At 37.5% G+C, this 20,151-nt stretch overlaps 1 protein-coding gene across 5 annotated transcripts in view; it reads right to left on the bottom strand.

Moving 5' to 3' along the window:
* Positions 1–20,151, bottom strand: part of cita (citron rho-interacting serine/threonine kinase a) — a 97,597-nt gene that overhangs the window by 25,641 nt on the left and 51,805 nt on the right. For all 5 annotated transcript variants that reach the window (XM_053485550.1, XM_053485552.1, XM_053485551.1 and 2 more), the window contains exons 14-24: positions 18,350–18,469; positions 11,037–11,207; positions 8,725–8,778; positions 6,304–6,357; positions 6,027–6,167; positions 4,975–5,100; positions 4,721–4,816; positions 4,033–4,149; positions 2,823–2,932; positions 2,544–2,718; positions 993–1,190 (exon numbers count right to left, since the gene is read on the bottom strand). In XM_053485550.1, coding sequence (XP_053341525.1) covers positions 993–1,190; positions 2,544–2,718; positions 2,823–2,932; positions 4,033–4,149; positions 4,721–4,816; positions 4,975–5,100; positions 6,027–6,167; positions 6,304–6,357; positions 8,725–8,778; positions 11,037–11,207; positions 18,350–18,469 — 1,362 coding nt within the window. The remainder of the gene's footprint in view (positions 1–992; positions 1,191–2,543; positions 2,719–2,822; positions 2,933–4,032; positions 4,150–4,720; positions 4,817–4,974; positions 5,101–6,026; positions 6,168–6,303; positions 6,358–8,724; positions 8,779–11,036; positions 11,208–18,349; positions 18,470–20,151) is intronic.

The raw sequence follows: 20,151 nt of genomic DNA, 5'->3' as shown, positions 1-20,151 counted from the left end.
TGGCTAACGTGAGCTACTCAGCTGACTAGTTTCTAACACAAGACTGAATCCCTATTCTTCTCTAACTCCTGATCATGGGCACTACCTTGGTGTGTGGAACAGCAGATTGTATACCCTGCACAGAGCACTAGGTTTTTATTAAATGCTATTTCAGGATTCGACCGTGGAACCATAAAAAATAAAATGGAAACATTTTTTCCTCTACGAGATTTATAGCACTGTGTAGCACAGTATGATGTAGTCTCCTTTTGAAAACTACATCATGGTGTGCTTTTATTTTAAAATACTTTAATTACTGTTAATTACAGTCGCCAGCTCAACGCTAGTTCTGCCAGTCACAGAAAGATATGTGTAGGCAAAGCAAACTAACTGGATAACTTTAATAGCATTAACAAACAAATCATAACCTGTTAATAATAAATGGTGTTTGTGGAACTGTTTCATAAAAGCAACAGTTAGTGTGGCTGTGCCTATAACCGCATCGCAGCCGTGCTGATATTCAGTACAACAGCACTCCCTCTTATGTGATATTGCTTAATTATACTAAGGCATTTTTAGACTTGTGACCCAGACCTGTGCTATGATTCTTTAATAAATAAGGCTAAGACCTGCCTACTTAATTTTCTTGTCTTCTTTTTCAAATCGGCACCTTTTTTTCAAGCTACTTAGCTAGTGCTTGCAATCATCCTAATCTAATTTGCTGTGTGATATGCTGTTTAGAAATCTTTGCTTGGATTTGCTGTCAGTCATTTAGAACATCTTTCTATCTTTGCCCAACTGGCTTAACACGGCATGGCAGACAATTTCATTTACATAAATAAAGTTCTGTTGAACTGCATAGCAAATCAGATTTTGCCGTGACGCAGCTGTGATGCACCAGCGAATCCTGCAGAACTCTTCACTGAACTGGAAAGGGTGCTGAGTGGGAAACTATAAGGTATAATTATTTCCTCCACTATATACATGGTGTAATGTGGGCATGTGTGTCTCACTCTGAGAGCAGTGATCTCCTCCTCAGCCTCAGCCGTGGTCTCCTCCAGCTCAGTCTTGGCTTGTTGTAGCTGGCTTTCCAGAGCGTGACGTGCCGCTTGCAGACTGCTGATTTGAGACTCTCTCTCCTGCAGTGACAGCGTCAGCTCCGTCACCTGCCTTTTTAGTTCCAGTTTCTGCTCCTCATGCTCCAATCCCATCTATCCACAACAAACACAAATGCAATAAATGCAACAGAACCCTTTCGATTCGGCTACATTTCAAAAAACGGCATTTGGAGTCCCGAGTCACAGTATTATTCAGCCTTTTGTAACTCAGAACAAAAACTCTTTATTTTGTTAGTGACAAACCAATGATTATTCTTCTGCGTACCTTCTTCCTCTTCCTACGCATCCTGTCCAGCTTTCTAAAACTACACTTATTTTTTCCTTTCTCTGTTCATAAGTTTACTCTCTCTTGTCAGCATCATATAAAGTTAGTACATCATAGGTGAGTCATAGAGATTTAACTTTGAGTGAATATCAATGGAACTGATTAAGTCTTTTGAATAAGTGGGCTATAAAAAGTGTCTACAATATAACAGTCACTAATCTGTTGATTAAAAACATTAATAGTTATTACCTGGATGAACTAATTTATAGACACTCCTTTCTCTCTCATTCTCTCTTCTCTCTGTCACATATTTTTGACAAGGTACTAAGAATTTAAAACGCAGCCCACGTTTCCACCTGTCCGAGTGTTGAACCCTTAAATAATCAGGTGTGGGGGTGTGTGTATATATATATATATATATATATATATACACACTATATATATATATATACACACACATATATATATACACACTGTGTATATATATATATATATATATATATATATATATATATATATATATATATATATATATATATATATGGCCCCCCGAGTGGCGCAGCGGTAAACTGCTCGCCCAATCATGCAGAGATAGCTGGTTCAGTTAGCGGGTGAAGCTGTAACTTCTCTGGCATATAGGTCATCATACTTTTTGGTGCACCGATTTATGCTGAATAATTTTCAAATGTCTTGCAAATATGTTTTATTCTAATAGACGTAAATCGAAATTGATTTAAGATTCATTTTCATGGTGGTGACTAAATGCCAAGCCATTGACACTGATGAAAATAAGGTCCAAATCAACAGTACTTTCACCCAAACAACCAAAGGTTAATGTCCAAGAACTGACAAAATAAAAAATGAAAATGAAGCTTAGTAAAAAAAAAAACAAAAAAAAAACTCTACACTCCTTAAAGATGACTTTTACAGCTTATGATCAGGTTTTCTGCCAATTTTAAAAGACATTATAAAAATAATGAAATGGGAAAACATTAAGTGTTAAATGCATCTGTGCAAGTGCAAAATGAAGAAATCTCAAAGCAAACCCAGGTGGCGCGAGTGTGATTTTAACAACAGAATATCCAAAGCCATAAAATCTTAAATCATTTCCCTGAATTATCTTCTTTTCTAGAAATTAAAACCGTGTTCTGCAAATTTGTCTTTTAAATTCTCCTACAGACCTCACGCAGTCTGGTCTCCAGCTCAATCAAACGGCTCTTCTTGCTCTGCTCCTGCTGACTCATCTTCTCCAGATGCTCCTCCAGCTTGGCATTTTGAGCTTCCAGCTTTCCTGCCTGTGACTCCAGGTAGAACTTCTGCTGACGCAGCTCCGAGATCATCTCCTCCTGCGCTTTCCTGACAGGCACACACATATAATGGAAAAGGCAAAGCGTAGGATTACACTCTTGGTTCATTTGATTTGGTTCGAGCTTGCGTTATCCATCAGAGCCATTTCTTACATGTTCTTCTGGGTGTAGATGCTGCTGTTGGCTGCCAGTTTGTTGGCCTCAGAGAGCTCAGCAATACGTTGCTCCAGACTCTTCATCTTATTTTCCATTGCATTGATGGTCTAAGGGAAGGATGCACACCGACAACTTAGACAAATAAAAAAAGAGTCGATGAAGATCATACAATAACACCGTTGTTTAAAAGAGCGCCTTATTTAAAATCATCTCATTCCTTTTAAAGACCTACTTTGCTCAGTAAAGATCAGAGCCGGGAGATTTTAATAATGATATATAATTAGATTCAGCTAGAGATTTTAGTTTTATCGTGAACCTCTGTTTGTCTCTATCGTTCCATTACTTGTCTGTACTACGCCAACCAGTATGCAGAGTACGGTTTTGGATTAGACGCGCAATTAATTTGATTAATTATACCATGTTGTGATGCGTCAACTGTCGCATCTTAAAGGTGTTTCGTCTCATTTGTTGCTGTAAAATATTTGTTGCTCATACACATTCAAATTCCATACAAACTTAAATAATTCTTTTGATTGTGTAAAGCTGCTTTGGGACAATGCCAATTGTTAAAAGCGCTATACAAATAAAATTTAATTGAATTAAAATAAATTAATCAGGGGATTACCTTACATTAACAATTACATATTTATGTTGAAGTGAAGTGACGCAAATAGTGGAGCTCTACAAAATCTGGTCATACGAAATGAGACAAGCCACTCGCTTGAGAAAATAGAGTTGAAAAGTTTTAACACTGAGCAGCTAGAGTAATAGGAATAGGAAATGCAGGTATAAGATTTAGAAATGAAGTCTGGAGTGTAATTGATTAAACAGTGCATGACACATTATTATTACTGTGGTAAAACATTGTGGGGAGGAAAAAATACTAATCTGGGACTGTGTTACTGTGACTGTCTGATGGATCCTTTAAAAAGAAATACTGACAAGACTTTTTCTTTTATATATATATATATACATTTACGACTTTACTATGCAACATGTGCAGAACAAAAATACATTCTGATAATGAACAAAATGAATGATAAGTAATGTGAAAATGGAAAATAAATGATAGAACCCTAGAAGTGAACTTGAACTAGTTTTCTTTTTATTTAACTCCAGCAATGCATGCACCTCCAGGAACGGTTGGAAAAAAGACATGAAGGACACGTGCTCATGCAGACAGGAGGAGGTGTGAGGAAATTCTTACAGCTTTCTGCTCGCTGAGGAGCTTGCCTTTCTCACGCACTTCCTCTTCATGCTGAGCTCGCTTGGCTTCCAGTGTGTCCTTATCGGCCATGTCCGCCTTCATCTGAGCTTCCAGAACCTAAATACATACACACGATCATATAATCAGTCTGTGGATGCGGTTTGCTGTGTTCTAGATCATCAATTGCAAGATTGCAATTGTCTACAATTACTACCTGGACTCCATATTTACATCAATGAACATCAACTGTTATAGCTGAACTGCCTGCCACCTAACACACTGTATAAATGCAGATCAATTCCTGCTTTCTGTTTCACCCAAATGAGGATGGGTTCCCTGTTGAGCCTGGTTCCTCTCAAGGTTTCTTCCTATTACCATCTCAGGGAGTTTTTCCATGCCACTGTCGCCCGCGGCTTGCTCACCAGGGACAATCTGCTCATCTTGATTCATGCACACTTACATTCCATACAGACTTAAATAATTCTTTTGATTGTGTAAAGCTGCTTTGCGACAATGACAATTGTTAAAAGCGCTATACAAATAAAATTTAATTGAATTCTTACATCTTTGCAAATCTGATACTGAAAAAAATGTTTCTCATAATTTGTTTCAGTCAATATATTAAGTCATGTGCGTTATATATGCCCAAAAAAAAAAAACAAAGAGGTGTAAAACTTCTCCATGCTACCTTGATCTTGTCCTCATACAGTCTTTCCTTCTGGACTAGGTGGGCCTCCATACGCTGGGCAGTGGCTTGAGTTTCTCTCAGGTTCTCTTCCAGTTCCTTTTATTAATTATGGATACAAAGAACAAATAGTTATAACACAAAGCATTATTATTATTAAGTTATTATACTAAACTAATAAAAGTATTTTGCAAGTTACTTATTAAGAAAGAAATAACAAAAGAAACATAAGAAAAAATTGAAGAAAACAGCATTACCAGGATCTTCTCAGCCATCTGCTGAATCTGTTGCGATTTGGTCTGAATGTCATCTTTCAGTTTATTCTCTCTGCGCTCCACCATTTCCAGCCTCTTTACTTGGTTCTCCAAAGTCTTTCTGCCTTCCTACATACACAAACAGAGAAGTTTTTTTTTTTTCCACCAATTACATATACATAAAAATGTAGACTTACTGAAAGAGAAAAACTCAGCCAATGACATGTGTCAACAGTCTAATGCATAAAATTCTGCATGTAAGGAAGTCAAGTTATGGTCCAGTTAAACTGAAGTTTCACATTAACAGAATGTAATTTAAAGCTCCTGTCCTGTATCTCCATAAGTTTTTGCACGACATGTGACATGCTCCAGCTGACTGAACATCTGAAGGGGCAGATTCGCAGATATCGCAAATAAATGCGCCTAAGAGTGTGTATTGTCTGTGTTGACTTTTTAATTTTATTGATGGATTTTGCAATAACTTTAGGCTTTACTGTAAATATCCCCTCTAATTCCGATTGCCGTCCTATTGATTAACTTTGTTCCATTAGGCTTAAATGGCACAGCGTGCACATTTGTCAAACTCTAACAAAACAAACTAAATCATTTTGCGCAGCATTAATTACCAAGATACTGCCAAGCACAGCAAAAAATAAAGGTTTCTTCTGTTTTTAGATTTAAAAAATAATAAGAGGTTGAATATTGATTTGTTTAAATTATTTTTTTTTAAATCAGGAAGTAATGAGCAAAAGTCTGCTGAATTTATTCCATTAACAGAAGCAGAAACACAAATTGATTTTTTATTTTTTTTTTCTAATTATGTAACCTTACAAAGAATTTCAGTTTGTTTATATTGTCCTTATATTCCGGTCAATGTTTCATTGAGCTTACATAAATGTTTTCCTTTTTTTTTATACCCTTTTAATCGTTGTCTTGACAAAATTCAAGACATTTAATCAATGTTTTTGACTGAATTAGTCATAAATAATGTGAACAGATGGTGCAAACGCTGGTCATGATGACATTCTGTAAGTGTGAGCGGCGCTGCATCCTGCCTCAGTCTCGCGCAGGCGTCTGCGAAGTGTGTCGCTTGAATCCGTTTTGCTACGCAGCCGCTCCAGGTCACGCTCCAGACGCTCTTTGGCTTGACGGATGTTCTGCAGAAGCTCCGTGGCCTCCGTGCTGGCCTTCACCGCCTGTTCACGGTGAGACAATATTCTTTATAGCGCTACTTTTGTCATGCTATGATGACGCGTCAACAACTGTGTTGACATTGCATTTACTCTTATTTCCATTTGCTCATTAACAATCTAGGATCAGCACATGTGCTACCTTAGACAGTTTATCCTGTAGCTCCTGGATCTTCAACTGCTGCTCTGCATTGGTCTGAAAACAATAAAACATCAATCAAGATTGCAGTGCACCATCTATCTTTCATACACACTCACAGAATGAGAGCGCTGTACTGAAGGACACAGACTGTACACAGTTTAATTTGTGGTTATTTACGATCAAAGGAAATAAAAACATCAGGACAGGCAGATACTGTGAGACCTTTTTCGGTCAACACGATGACGGAAGAAAATCAGAGAGAAAGCAGAATCAGAACTGCCTTTTCTGTTCCCTACACAGGCACAAAACATCAGCCCATGAATCCCATAGGAATGTGTTCAGAATAAACAGATATAAAGGATTTTCCAATATGGGGGAATTCACTTTTAGGACATGTTCATTTAAAAAATTTGAAATAAATCTTCTTGGTCCAAAGTAACTAAAAGTTTTCCCTAGGGCTTTGTGTTTGTGTTACATAAGCTGCATTTTTTATTTCAGTAGAGAGAGAAAAGTGAGCCTGGTAAGGCAATGGCTATTTATTGCCTCAATAATCGAAGTGATCATAGGAACTAATTTGTTTTTGCAGCTGTTCCACAGCACGAACATCACATCTAAAAAGGAATAACACGCAAGGCATGTTTATCGTTTAATCGGAGTCGGCCAGCAAATTGAACTATGCTAAGATTTCCCTCCCGTCTTGGGAAATTTATAGATCCCTATCCCACTTGAAATGTAAGGTGAAGCAAAATTTGTATTACAAATACAAAAGCCGCCTTCAAGTGGCGCTGTGGTAAAGTGCTCGCCCTATCATCTGAAGATCGCTGGTTCGATCCCCAGGTGATGCTGTTACATGTCACAGCCAGAGGTCTAGAGAGCTGATTGGCCGAGCTCTCTCAGAGGGGAGGAATGAGGGGTACTTCGTGCTCCCACATTAATCATGGCTCTACAGCCAATCAGGAGCGTCTGTGAGCTTACGCAAGCATAAGGAGCGGATAGCGCTGTCCTCCGAGTGTGTTACGCCGCCCCCAACACTGCTTAGCAAGCAGTTCGAAAAGATGCGGTTGGTCTGCGTCACGTGGTTCGGTGAAAACACGTGATAGTCTTCGGCCCTCCCGACTGAGTGGTAGTAGTAGCCTTAATGTGAGAGCCCCCTAGTGACAAGGAGGAATTGGACACGACTAAATTAGGGAGAAAAAACAAATACAAAAGCCATACAAACTTTTGATTGCGCAGTTGACCAACGTTTCACTATTTCCTAGATACCATCAAGGTAAACAGGTAGACAGAGCCATGATCGGACTGTCTGCTTCATGTCTGGGACTCCTGGCCGTCCCGGAAACTCGTTTACTGGCCCAAAAATGACCGATAGAACTGGGCTCTGAGCTCAGCAGGGATCATCATTCCCAGATGTGTGGCCTTTTGCACCATTCAAATGTTTTACTGCAGCTTAGAGTCTCATCATCGCACTGTGCTTGAAGTCTTCTGTCTTACATTCCATACAGACTTAAATAATTATTTTGATTGTGTAAAGCTGCTTTGCGACAATGACAATTGTTAAAAGCACTATACAAATAAAATTGAATTGAATGTAAATATGACTTCTCAGTTCATTCACGTGAAAGTTCACCTCACGTCCCGTTATATCCTGAACACCTCGTGTATTAGCCAGATCATATTTTATCTATTCCAAAATCGCGCCTGTCACTGTATTCATCATATCAGCTAGACTGGTTAGTTTTGAAGGGTCAGAGTTTGGCTGCTGCTTTTGGTATAAAGCGAGAACAAAAATGCAATGCATCACTGCTCCCTTATCTCACTTTTTACGTAATTTAATAAATACAAGGGAAGTCACCTGCCCTTCTGACAAACCACTTGTATCATGATATAAGAGACATAATCACTGGCCATCATCACATTAGAGTACCAACTTGATAAAAGGCACTTCAAGCAACTTGAGGCAAAAGTGTTCTCACTATGTGGGGGAAAAAAAAGGTGTGAGCGAAGCAAGTGAAGGCTGAGCGATTGGGCATTACTGATGCCTACACATGCACTAATTTTCTTCTGCTCAATGGGGTTCAGGATGACACGATATATATATAATATATATATTTTTTTTTCCTTTCTTTTTTCCCCTTATTCTTTTTAGGAGGGAAATGTCTATAATATACAGAAAATGAGCACCTGGGAGCAATATAGCTGAATGATGGCATTTGAGAGTCTAATTGAAGGTCTGAAGGTTTGCTAGAGTCAAGGATGCTCAAATATTAATGCCTATTTTAGGGGTAAAACAGACAACAGATCTGTTTCTCTTTATTAGCGGCTTCAATAAAGGTGTGTTAGGGTGAAACTCACTCTGAATAGCACTCCTGAGGGCAAGCGATGCTGCAGTGTAGTGAAGCAGACGAGTCAGAAGAGCCTTACCTTCTCCAGCTTGGTGAGCAGCTCCTCTGCCTCAGCCTTGCCTTGCTCTTTTGCCTGTATGTACACACACACACACACACACACACACACACATTTTAGCTTAAAAAAAACAAAAAAAAAAAACAGGTCATGATGGTGACATTTTACTTTTATTTCTATGAAGCTCACAGATAAAGCGGCAAGAATTTACTTTCTCAGCTGCTTAGAAAGAAAATGCTGTAAAGGTAATGCACATCAGCTTGAAGATTATTAAAAGTGCTTAAAATGTTTCCTTAATAACAAATGAAATGGCAAAGCTAAGTTTAGTGCAAACTATTTTTAAAAAATTACAATTTAATAAAACACTTCTGCATGAACACTAAATCCCTGACTGACTCAGGAACTAAAAAAATTAAGGCATGGCCTAATGTTCTAATAAGTACCCTTGACTGACATGCCTCCATCTAAAACCCACAGCCTGTTAAACAAAAGGTACAAGTGGATATAAAGATATCCTTAAGAGGATGGTTTAAACAAGATATAATATTATATAATGTAATTATATCTTTATATAAAAGATATATATATATATATATATATATATATATATATATATATATATATATATATATATATATATATACATATAAATATATATATATATAAATATATATATATATATATATATACATACATGTGTGTGTGTATATATATATATATATATATATATATATATATATATATATATATATATATACACATATATATATACATCTAATATGGATCTAAGGTCCTCTATGGTCGAAGATGCTTAAATATTAGTGGCTATTTTAGTGGTGAAACACAGACAACGGATCCGGATCTGGATCCGATGTGCTCCTAATTGGTGATTTCTGAGGCAGGTAACGCAGAATGAACAAGCAGAGGTAAGTTTTTTTCTTGTTTTATTGGGAAGGTCTTTATGGCAGCCAGTTTCATTATGGTTCTTGATTGAGTTCTGCAAATGCACTTCTGCAATAATGTAATTGCAAGAACTATTCCAGAACAGCAGACCTTTATGTCTTAACTGACTGTTGTTGTTGTTGATCAATACTTAATGCCATATATTTTATTTTTAAAGTTTTGGAAAGAAACGAGTATTGTTCTCAAATGTAGAAAATAAAGTTTAACTGGTACTGTATCTCACAGACAAACAAATGATTTGAAAAATTAGACACATTATTTAAACGTGCGATAAAGTATTGCCTGGTTATTAGAGCCGGAGAGTAAATTTCAGTTGACATTATTTAAAGGCATAATATTTTTCCTAATTGTGGGCTGCTTAAAAAAAAAACAAGATCTCCAGAACCCCTTTTGAGATCCATGGGTGTTTAACAATTCCTTGATGCTGCTGTGTGTGTTGGTATGGTATTTGCTTTGGATGCTGCCAAATCTCAGGTGTCTCTTCATCTTCCTCTTATTCTAGGTGTTTACCGGCGGTTGGCATTCACTATGTTGCATTACCGCCACCTTCTCGACTTGATCACCCTCATCTTCCTTGCAGATAAAATCCTTTTCTCTAGTCCCATCGCCCTTAAGAAACCCACCAAATAATTTCTTTTTTGTCCTCTTTTTCTATTTTCTAACAGTATTTTCCACAGTGTACTCAACCTTTCCAAATTCTCATTGCTCCTTGTCTCCATTCTCAGTGATACTGACATCAATTCAGATGACACCGAGTCCTTTTAGTTAAATTCATCCATGTTAGTTCAATGCAGGTGCCTTTTTGGGTGGTTGCTATGCAGTTGCTATGGTGTTTTAGACAGTTAGACATGATAGTGTTGGGTGGGTCCTGTGTTACTGGTAAGCAGTGTAAGCGGTGAAGGTGATTGCGTGTGGTGTACAGTAGGTAGAGGGTTTTAAGATGTTTTCATACCAGGGAATAAATGCAAAAAAATTTGTTTCTTACGTATTTCGCAGCATTAAGATTTGCAATAGTTAAAATAGCTTGTGCAGATCATGCAAAAGCCAAAGGATGGGTTTCAGTAAAGTAATGCAGGAGGTACTATAGAGATACTGTTTATAAATTTTTTTGCAATCCTCTTATTAGGAACTTTCTTTTACAAAACTTAATGAAGTTCTTACTTCACAGGTGCTAATAAAGAAAAACATTAAGGAGATTTTGCATTGTATACAACACTCAAGTCTGGTGCTTAGGAGAGGAAAAGGAAGGTATTGAAATAAAAATTGCTGCAATTTTGTTTCACATTTGCTTGCCCACAAAGAAGCATGTTAACACACAGAAACTGGCACCCTCGCTAATCCGATTGTCTTGTGTCTACATAAACACACACCTTCTGGATTCTCTGCTGGTAGTCTGCAGCCTTCCTTTTTAGCTCCTCGCTGGTCTGGCGCGAGTCTCGCAGCTCAGCTTCGTACAAATCGCTGCGGCGTCGAGCAGCAGACAGATCCTCCTCCAGCTGCCTGATGGTCACCTGCATCTCCTCCAGCTGAGCATGGTACTCCTACATGCAAGGGACGGACACAGACGTTCAGACGGTTATCACATTTGATATGCATGGACATAAAAAAAAAAGGGGCGGGTGGGGGCTTAATATGAGCTTTCACACCAAGAGAAGGAAAATGTGTTAATCTATTAAATTTTTAAGATAAAACTATTACTATAATAATAGCATTATATAACATGTGACAAAGAAAGTTTTCAGACAGGCCTATGAGTAATCACAAAAGCCTTCTAACTGATGTCTCAGTACAGAGCATGGACACAAAGCCAATAGTTAGAGGAGACATTGAAGCGAGCTCAAGCAGGCCAAAATTAATTGTTCCCGTTCTTAAGCAATAAAAAAAATGATCGTCTGATTGTATGAAATTGCCAGCTGATGGAACCGAGCCAAGTTAATGAAAGTAAGAGGGAGTCAGATGCATTGTGGCACGCAGTCAACAGTGACTAACCAAACGTTCGGATAGGCATTTGCAGTCCTGTGAATGATTTACTGCAGTCAGATTTAACAGTAAAAGTACATTATACTGATCTATAATTTTTAAGCTAAAGCTGTATAAATGATACATATGTAATGGAAGACTATAATAACTAACATCCATATCAACGCGTGTTCAATCCATTAAAAAAAAAAAAAAAAAAAAAAACAGCTCTTCAGAATGTGTAACTTACTACAATGTGTGCTCAACTTTTATATTGTAGATCCTAGAAATATGAATTAATGTTCATATTTTACATTCCCAATAAGGGCTTTAACACTGAACATAAATCTATAAGTAAAAAAAAAAAAAAGTGGACAAAAAAGTAGCTGCTGTAGGATAAGTAGATCAAAAAACAAGAGGGAGAGGTTTGGGGGAGATCTCTTATTAATTGAAATATGTATACTATGACATTTAAATAAAACTGTAGCATGCTGAATCCTGCCACCTGCTGCACTACACACATTGTCCAAGGTATGAGCTGGTTGAAGGATAAACAATTTTTACTGGGTTGATTAATTAGGTTGCACAGACTTTCACCAGAACCAAAACTATGAACAAATGATCCAACGACAAAGCCATTATATAACTTTGGCTGTGCCCATTGTCTTTTATGTTGTTTGCACATGCGTGTACTTGTGCACTTTATATATTTTATTGTAATTTTTTTATATGGGTAGTCTCGTTTAGTTGTGTTGATTTGTGTAGCACCATACTTCCATGACTTTTGTGTTAGCACAACGCAGTCATATCACGGTTACATGTATTGAGACAAAAAAAAATGGCAATGGTTGTAAACAGGGATCTTAGCTACATCCTGAATTTGCCTAGAGGAGTGACAAGTGTGATGCATAGAACATGAAAAAATACCACATTCACTGTTGAATATACTATGCGGAATGTACTATACCACATGTACTATGCGGAAAAGCCAATAAGGCTTTTTCCTTTTGTTGGTTTGTTGCATGTTAGAAGAGGAGGAAAATAACCATCATTCCACTACTTCCAAGTATTGTACATCCTCATCACCCTGGAGAGTATTCTCAAGAGTGGACTATGATGACACAAGCTTCAAAACAGCTTATCTACCACTTATCAGCTACAGCACAAAGACAAGCCTGCTGCAATGCAGAAAAAAATTACAAGCACTAATTGCCTTCATATGCAAAGAAATGCTCCTGATAAACAATAACATACAGATTTTATTCACAGCTTGATGAATCCTCGTTACTTTAAGCATTACAGCTTCGGTAAACGGTAGGATAAGTGTTTTTAGGTCACAATGGTTTTGGCTAGTACTATATGCGTTAATGAAGTTATCCTTCCTTCACAGAGGCTTACTTCAGAGGATTTCTTCTTCTTTCTATTAACTAGCATACAGGTGCAACCACCTCTATTTGCTTAGCATCACAGTTTCACACAACAGCTAATAGCCAACGTAAAACATTGACAACACCTTTAAAAACTTTAATTAATTGAATTAATTAAATAATTCTGTGTTTCTCTGTGGAAACCACCCCTAGAACCTTTACAGAGGGTAAAGAAAAAAAGTCACAATGCTGAAAAGTGCTAACAAGTTCCTCCTGCCATGTCATTTCAGATGAAACGTGGAGCGTCACAAACATCTGTCACTGTTGCAGTGCTAGGGGTATAAATTGATAAAATATATTGGCTAGTTGACACAAACAGTTCTTGAGTTAGAAAGTTTAAACATTTTGAGCTCCAAGCTTTCTGATTTGATCTGCATTCCATTGCATATCTGTTGGATGTTTTTGAGTGTAAAAGAAAATACCAAAGAGAAATGTGCTGAGGACAAAAATGTGCTGAGGATTGAAGCAAGAATGAGCGAAACAAACAAAGATTAAAGGAAAAGAAATGGTATAGGCGAAGTAAAGAGCTAAGTGACAGATCCAGCAGGCAGAAGGATGGTGATAGAGGGACTGAAACAAAAGGATGAGAAGAGAAGCAGCCAGAGTCTTGCTGACATGTGGCAAATCAATCAAACTACTAAACACCTTTCCAACCGAGATCCCCCTACAGCCAGACATGACCCTCAGTACAGCCTGAGTGTTTGACAGATTGAAGGAAAGAAGGACTGGGAGACAACCGGCAGACAGACAAAGTGAAAAGACAGGATTAACAGCTGATCATTATCAAGGAAGAAGATGAACAGCACATATTAAAGAGGAAAAACCAAACGCCAGCAAAAAGCATAGCGGAATTGAACTAATCTAGCACGGGATGCACAAAAATGTCAAAGCACAAACAACAACACCGAAACCCACTCAAAGCACATCACCACCAATGCCCAAAGCCAGCAACGGTATTGTCCCTCAGGCTTAAATCTGGCATATTACCTTTTAAAACAAGGCTCCCTGTTCTGCCATTACTCTCAGTGATGCTGGGTCTGACAGTTCCGAGGTAGACTGACATGTTCCAACATTACTGTTTTTAATGTACAGTGTACCACTTTTCCTTATAAAACTACTAATGTTACTGCTAGGGCCATAAGTATGGAGGGAGAAAAAGCAAATATATATGTCTTTGTGCGCGTGTATGTGTGTAAGAGAATGTGTGCCCTACCTGCCACCCACAGGCCACAGGAGTCCCACTAATAATGTGCTACTTTGGAAAAGGCTTAGGGAGGCTGATAAACACAGGGCTCAAAATGCTGACTAGAGCACTAAGGCAACAAGAAAATCAGATTTCTCAATGCTTTCTCCATTACAGACCAGATAAACTAAAAAAATCACATAGAACTTGTGGGTCCATATTATAAAAAAAAAAAAAAGCTTAATGTGCCCAAATTAAAGACATGAAGTTGCATGCATTAGGACACAGGGAGACTAAATGGATAAATAGAAAGTGCCTAATGAAAGACCATAACAGATTGGTATCTATTAGAAAAACTGTGAGACAGGACAAAGACACACTCCTTGCACACAATTAAAGACATCTAGCTGGTAGCATCCTGCTGTCATGAATAGCATACAAGGAACTGCATTTATACATTATGCGTTTAAATGGACTTTATTCGGGATGTCTACAGTGTTCAAATCTGTGTTCAATAATACATTTATTCACATTATAATTTCTGAAGTAACAACAGAATCATAGGCAACTTTCAAGCATATTTAGGTGAGTTTTTGAGTTAGTCAAGTTTACATATAATTGTAGAGTACAATGTATCATTGAGCTTATGTGGTATACTATAATGTTTCTTTTGACATAATATGAACCGAATTGTGGAAAAGTTGAGATGTTTTTAAAATTTGAATTAAATGAAAACTAAAACATCTAGCTACTAGCTACAGCTAGCATCAGCTCTGTAACATGATTAGCTATAAAAAGGGATGTCTTAAAAAGGCAGAGTCTCTCAGAAGTGAAGATGGGCAGAGCCTGTTCAATCTGTTAAAAGTGCTGAATTGTCCTGTCTGCCATTAAGATCTTTCACCTATAAACAACATTTGGTGCATCATTTAACAAAATATATGTAAAAAAATTACAAACTCTTTAGCAGCTGGAAACCTACAGTATATCAAAATAGAATGGGAACAATTTCTAACACCAAAACTTCAGAAACTCATAACCTCAATCCCAGACGTCTTCAAACCGTTTTAAAAAGAAGAGTAGATGCTGCATCATGGTGAAAGGGACCTGACAGTGCCAACACCCACATACAAAACCAGTCACAGAAACACTTTCAGCCAAGAAAAGGTTTTCATCTCAACACTTTGTCTCTTTTAATAATTGCTTTAAAAAGTAGTTCTGAATGGTCTCTAAATTATCCATGTTTTTTTTTTTTTTTTTTACACCTAACAGCACTATCTTCTAACAAAAGGTTGCATCCCTAATCCATCTCTGACCCCTTATAAAGGGCATTACTTGGTGTGGGGAACAATGGACACTACACAAATCAAAGCTAAAGGTAATTTCATGTGTATGACTTTTATTAAAATACTCTACAGTGCTTAAATTGATTCTGTATTACAATACAGCACAGTATAATATCCTGTATAGCTGAGTTATCAGGGGTATGGCTGCCAGCTAACACGTAATACTTTTCAACTGTGACTCATTATCGTGTTTATTTATTGCCATTCTTTTTGCCTTGGAAGGAAAGAATCCCACGAGAGAGAGAGAGAGAGAGCAAGGGATTACAAATGGAAACGAGTGATTGTGTGTTTATCGGAACGTGTCAAAGTAGTGCATAGTGAGTATTTGGTGAAATACAGTAAAGAAAAGTCGTTCACAAACAGAACTTCGAATCCCCTCTGTCCTCTATGGCATAAGGTGGGAGATGTTTGTGCAGAACAGAATGAAAACTTTGCATTAGGTGCTGAACAGAAACCTGCCACTGTCCTGACCCTCTAAATCACCAACTGCGACTGTTCCCGTGGAGATGAAGCTCGCCTCTGCATTTGCGTGTATGAGCACGCAGACAGAAAATGAATCATTCTGCTGTTTCCCCTTCTCCCAAACCTCCTCCTCCTCTCTCCTTTTTTTCTTTTTCCTGCACCAAGTCAGTGTAAACTCTCCTTCTTTAGCCAACACTTCCACTACTCATTAATTTTTCTTCATTAAAATGACAGTCACGACTCCATTTAACTTCGTTTAATGCGTCTTTGTCTAAGCACCACTGCGTGCTTTGAGAGTTTATGATATTAAATTGTAAAGAGACTGAACCAAATTATTATTGTTATTTTTTTTTAAGAAGCCATGTTCCCCCCTTTAGGTGTCCAAAACCAAGCAAATCCCAGCTACACTGCAGCACTACAGTATGTGTGTTGAATGTCAACCAAAAGTTGAAGGTCTCGCTGAGAGTGCTGCTGAATCAGCTCCGCTCCATTGATTGTATATTGTATAATGCGCACGCACACAAACACACACACACGAAAAGAGAGGGAGAGGGAAAAAGAGAAAGAGACAGAGAGAAAGATAAAGAAGACAGATACAGAAAGAGAGTGCAAGAGTAAGCACATAAAACAGGTAAACATCTCTATAGCACGTTACTGTATGTTTGCATTGTCCAGTACAACTTTCTTTTCATTCTGCATCAAGCTGTTCAAACATTGAATGCTTAAAAGTGTCAAAGGTTTAAAACTTGTACTTTTGTGCAACTAATTTCATTGCAACCCATAACCTGGTTAACAAAAAGCCTATTCAGACAAACTGACAGCATTAATTAAAGCACATCTTTCATGTTGGACTTAACAATGGTAGTTGTTGTGCGCTGAAATGATGCTGCAGTCCCATTTTTTATCGCTCTGACTGTTGCATTCATCTCTCAAGTAATAATATTTTCTATCTAGAGTGGTTTTAAAACATTAGAGGAAAAACATTCAAATACGTACTGTAAATCTAGTCAACCGCAGTAAAGCCCAAAAAAATAACTTCTCTTTATCCAGCCAAGTGTGGATTATGTAGCGTTGCTTTCTCAGCATACTAATGTTGTTTAAAAGTGTATTCATTAGGCTGTGTGTGCACGCGAGTGTGTGTGCATGTGAGGTCTGTGTCAAACTGTATGGTGAGATTGTGGTATGATCAACGAAGTTGATTATCGAGATTGTGTTTGTTTGTGTAATGAGTACGTGTGAGGTTGTATAGTAAAACTGCAATATGTTAAATAGTTACAAACTGCAAAATCAGAAGGCTGAAGCTGTGTAATACACTGCCTGGCTCAAAAAAAAAAAAACAAGTTGCCGTTTGGATTTAAATACACTTCAAAGCCTTTAATTGGATAATTACTGCAGTGATTAATAGGTTTCAGCTGGAAACAATTCTTTTTAATCTTAACTGGTGCACTGAGGAGTTTGTCAGTTCTTAAATACCCATAATGTAAGATGTATCCTGCGGTCAAGGAAAAGTTTTACAGTTTTTTAGACGTCTCAAATTATTGGCCTGCATCGAGCAATGAAAACAACTACGGAAATTGTTAGAATGACTAAAATTGGGGAGAGAACCGTGCAATACATTATAAAATCCTGAAAGGATAGGGCTGAATCGTCAACTTTACAAAAAATCATGAAAGTCGCATGATTGGAAATGACTTAAACACTTGGTAATGTTGCATCATTGAAAAAGTAAGCATGAGAAAAACTCACAGGATTGGGACTAAACAGCTGTATGGCCATAAGCAAACCACTTGTAAGTAAGACTAATCAAAAACAAGGCTTGAATTTGCTAGGGAGCATAAAGATTGGCAATGTTATGTGGCAATAAAATGAAGTGAGCTGATGACCCGAATGTACTGAACGACCAGAGTCATCACATCAATAGGGTTTTTTGTTTCCCTGATGACTTAGACATATTCCAAGACTCAAACTGTGAAAACGGTGTTCTAGGAGCACGAGGATTCATTTCACATATGAATTGCCCACCTGAGAGTCCTAACCTTAACCACTGAAAGTGTGCTAGGGGGACTGCATGAAGTGGTTTGACTCTGCCATCAATTATTTAAGATATCAGTAAAAAAAAAATAATAAAAAATAAAAATACAAATCTGATTGGAAAAAATTATTTTGACATTGCATAAGGGTGTGTGAATAATGCCATATACAGTACAGTAATTAAAGCTAAAAGCGATCCAATGATTAAATTTCTGTTTGTGAGATCTTTTCTTGTGGAGGCAGTATAATATCTATATTAAATGATCAAGGTACTTCACCTGTTCTTTAATCTCCTGCAGCTTGTTGCTCTGCTCTCGAATGTCATGGAGCAGCTGCAGAGCCTTGTCGTCCTCCTGAGACACCTCAACACGAGCCTGCTCCAAGCTACGCTTTAGACTCTACACACACATAAACACACACGATGAATGAGAGATACAGACCCTGCACAGACAGTAACTCATCCTAAAACACCTTTGCCATGGACAGATAACTGAGGGCAGCATATCTATCGATCTCTACTACCCACGTTTGCAATTCAGTGACTGTAGATCTAAAATGAAAGACCTACAGCACCCGTACAAAGTTCAGCAGCAACCTGCAGCTACACAAAAAGCCATACCTTGCCAGACAGACTTAGAAAAATAATAAATAAATAAAATATATGTTTCTGAGCTCATTAATGCAAAAAAACACCTACAGAGACGTGATAAAATTATTTGGTCAGATGAGTCATCTTTTTTCATATTCTTATAACAAATGGCCAAGAGTGGAGAACCAAGATGCTCTTAATGATTGACCCTTATGGCAAGAAGGATCCAAGAGCTGTATATTATGCTGTGGGAGAATTTTGCTAGCATGGTTTAGCTCCATAGATTGTCCCTTTAGAGGGAAAGATCACTGCAAATACACACAACATTCTTTTGACTAATTACCATCATGTTATGTGAAACATATCTATCTATGATGGGAGTGGTAATTTATAAGAATACTAATAAATCAGTGAAACCTCGAATTGTGAGTAACGTGGTTTGCAGAGCAAAGATTTTAAATTAATTTTGACTTGGAAAACGAACAAGTCTTGGTTAACGAGTACCAAGTACGCATGCGCTTCTTGTTTTGACGCAGTGTGTCACGTGATCACAACTGAGACAATGTTTTTTCTCTCCCTTGCGCTTCAGAATTGTGGGTAATCGTCTCCCCTGCTGGGTCTAAGTGTTTTCGTTGGTTGCGTGCGTGTTTAAAAAGAATGGAGGTAGGGTAACTGTGTAAGACGAGAAGGGGGAGAGGGAATCTTAATTTAGATTTACACACACACACACACACACTACACCCACACTACACACATACACCACACACACACACACACACACACACACACTGAGCAGAAACTTATCTGGAACTTATCTGTCGGGGTTTCTTTTTTTTTACCTTTTATTTAGTTATTTTTTTTTAAGTAAAGTGCAGGTTAATTTGTTTTATTTTTACTTTATATTTTGTGGGAATTATTTTAATGTATTTATTTTTTGGCGCTGTGGAACAAATAATTTAAGCTTCCACTATTCCCTATGGGAAAATTCTAATTTGGTTTACGAGTGTTTTGAAATACGAGCCCGAACGAATTATGCTCATAATCCAAGGTTCCACTGTATGTCCAGTCATATCAAGTTCCAACATGTCAAGTCATAATCCATGACGTCACGGTCAGCTCCTACCATGCTGTTTTTAAGTCTAAGAAAAAGTTTAATGCCATTGAAAAAAAATTATTTTATTTTACTCTTTTTATTTATTTATTTATTTATTTTAATTAGACCTGAAACTAAGGATTTTATTTGGTCATCACATGCAATAATCAGACTGCAATCTGGAACAACACATTTACATATAATTGCAGCGGAAGGAATTAGGAATTAATCAAGATGGAAGATGGATAAACCAAGCGCGAACAGATACACTTAGCCTAGAAGCCTAAGACTTATTTAACAACAGAAACACCGCCATTATATTACATAATAAGCATAGGCTTAAAAAAAACCCCACAAAGGTCTATCTACAGTATTTGATTAACTGTATTATGATTTAC

The sequence above is a fragment of the Clarias gariepinus genome, chromosome 24 (genome assembly GCF_024256425.1).
Source record: "Clarias gariepinus isolate MV-2021 ecotype Netherlands chromosome 24, CGAR_prim_01v2, whole genome shotgun sequence".
Taxonomy (NCBI): domain Eukaryota; kingdom Metazoa; phylum Chordata; class Actinopteri; order Siluriformes; family Clariidae; genus Clarias; species Clarias gariepinus.
This window is presented reverse-complemented; position numbering and strand designations above follow the sequence as displayed.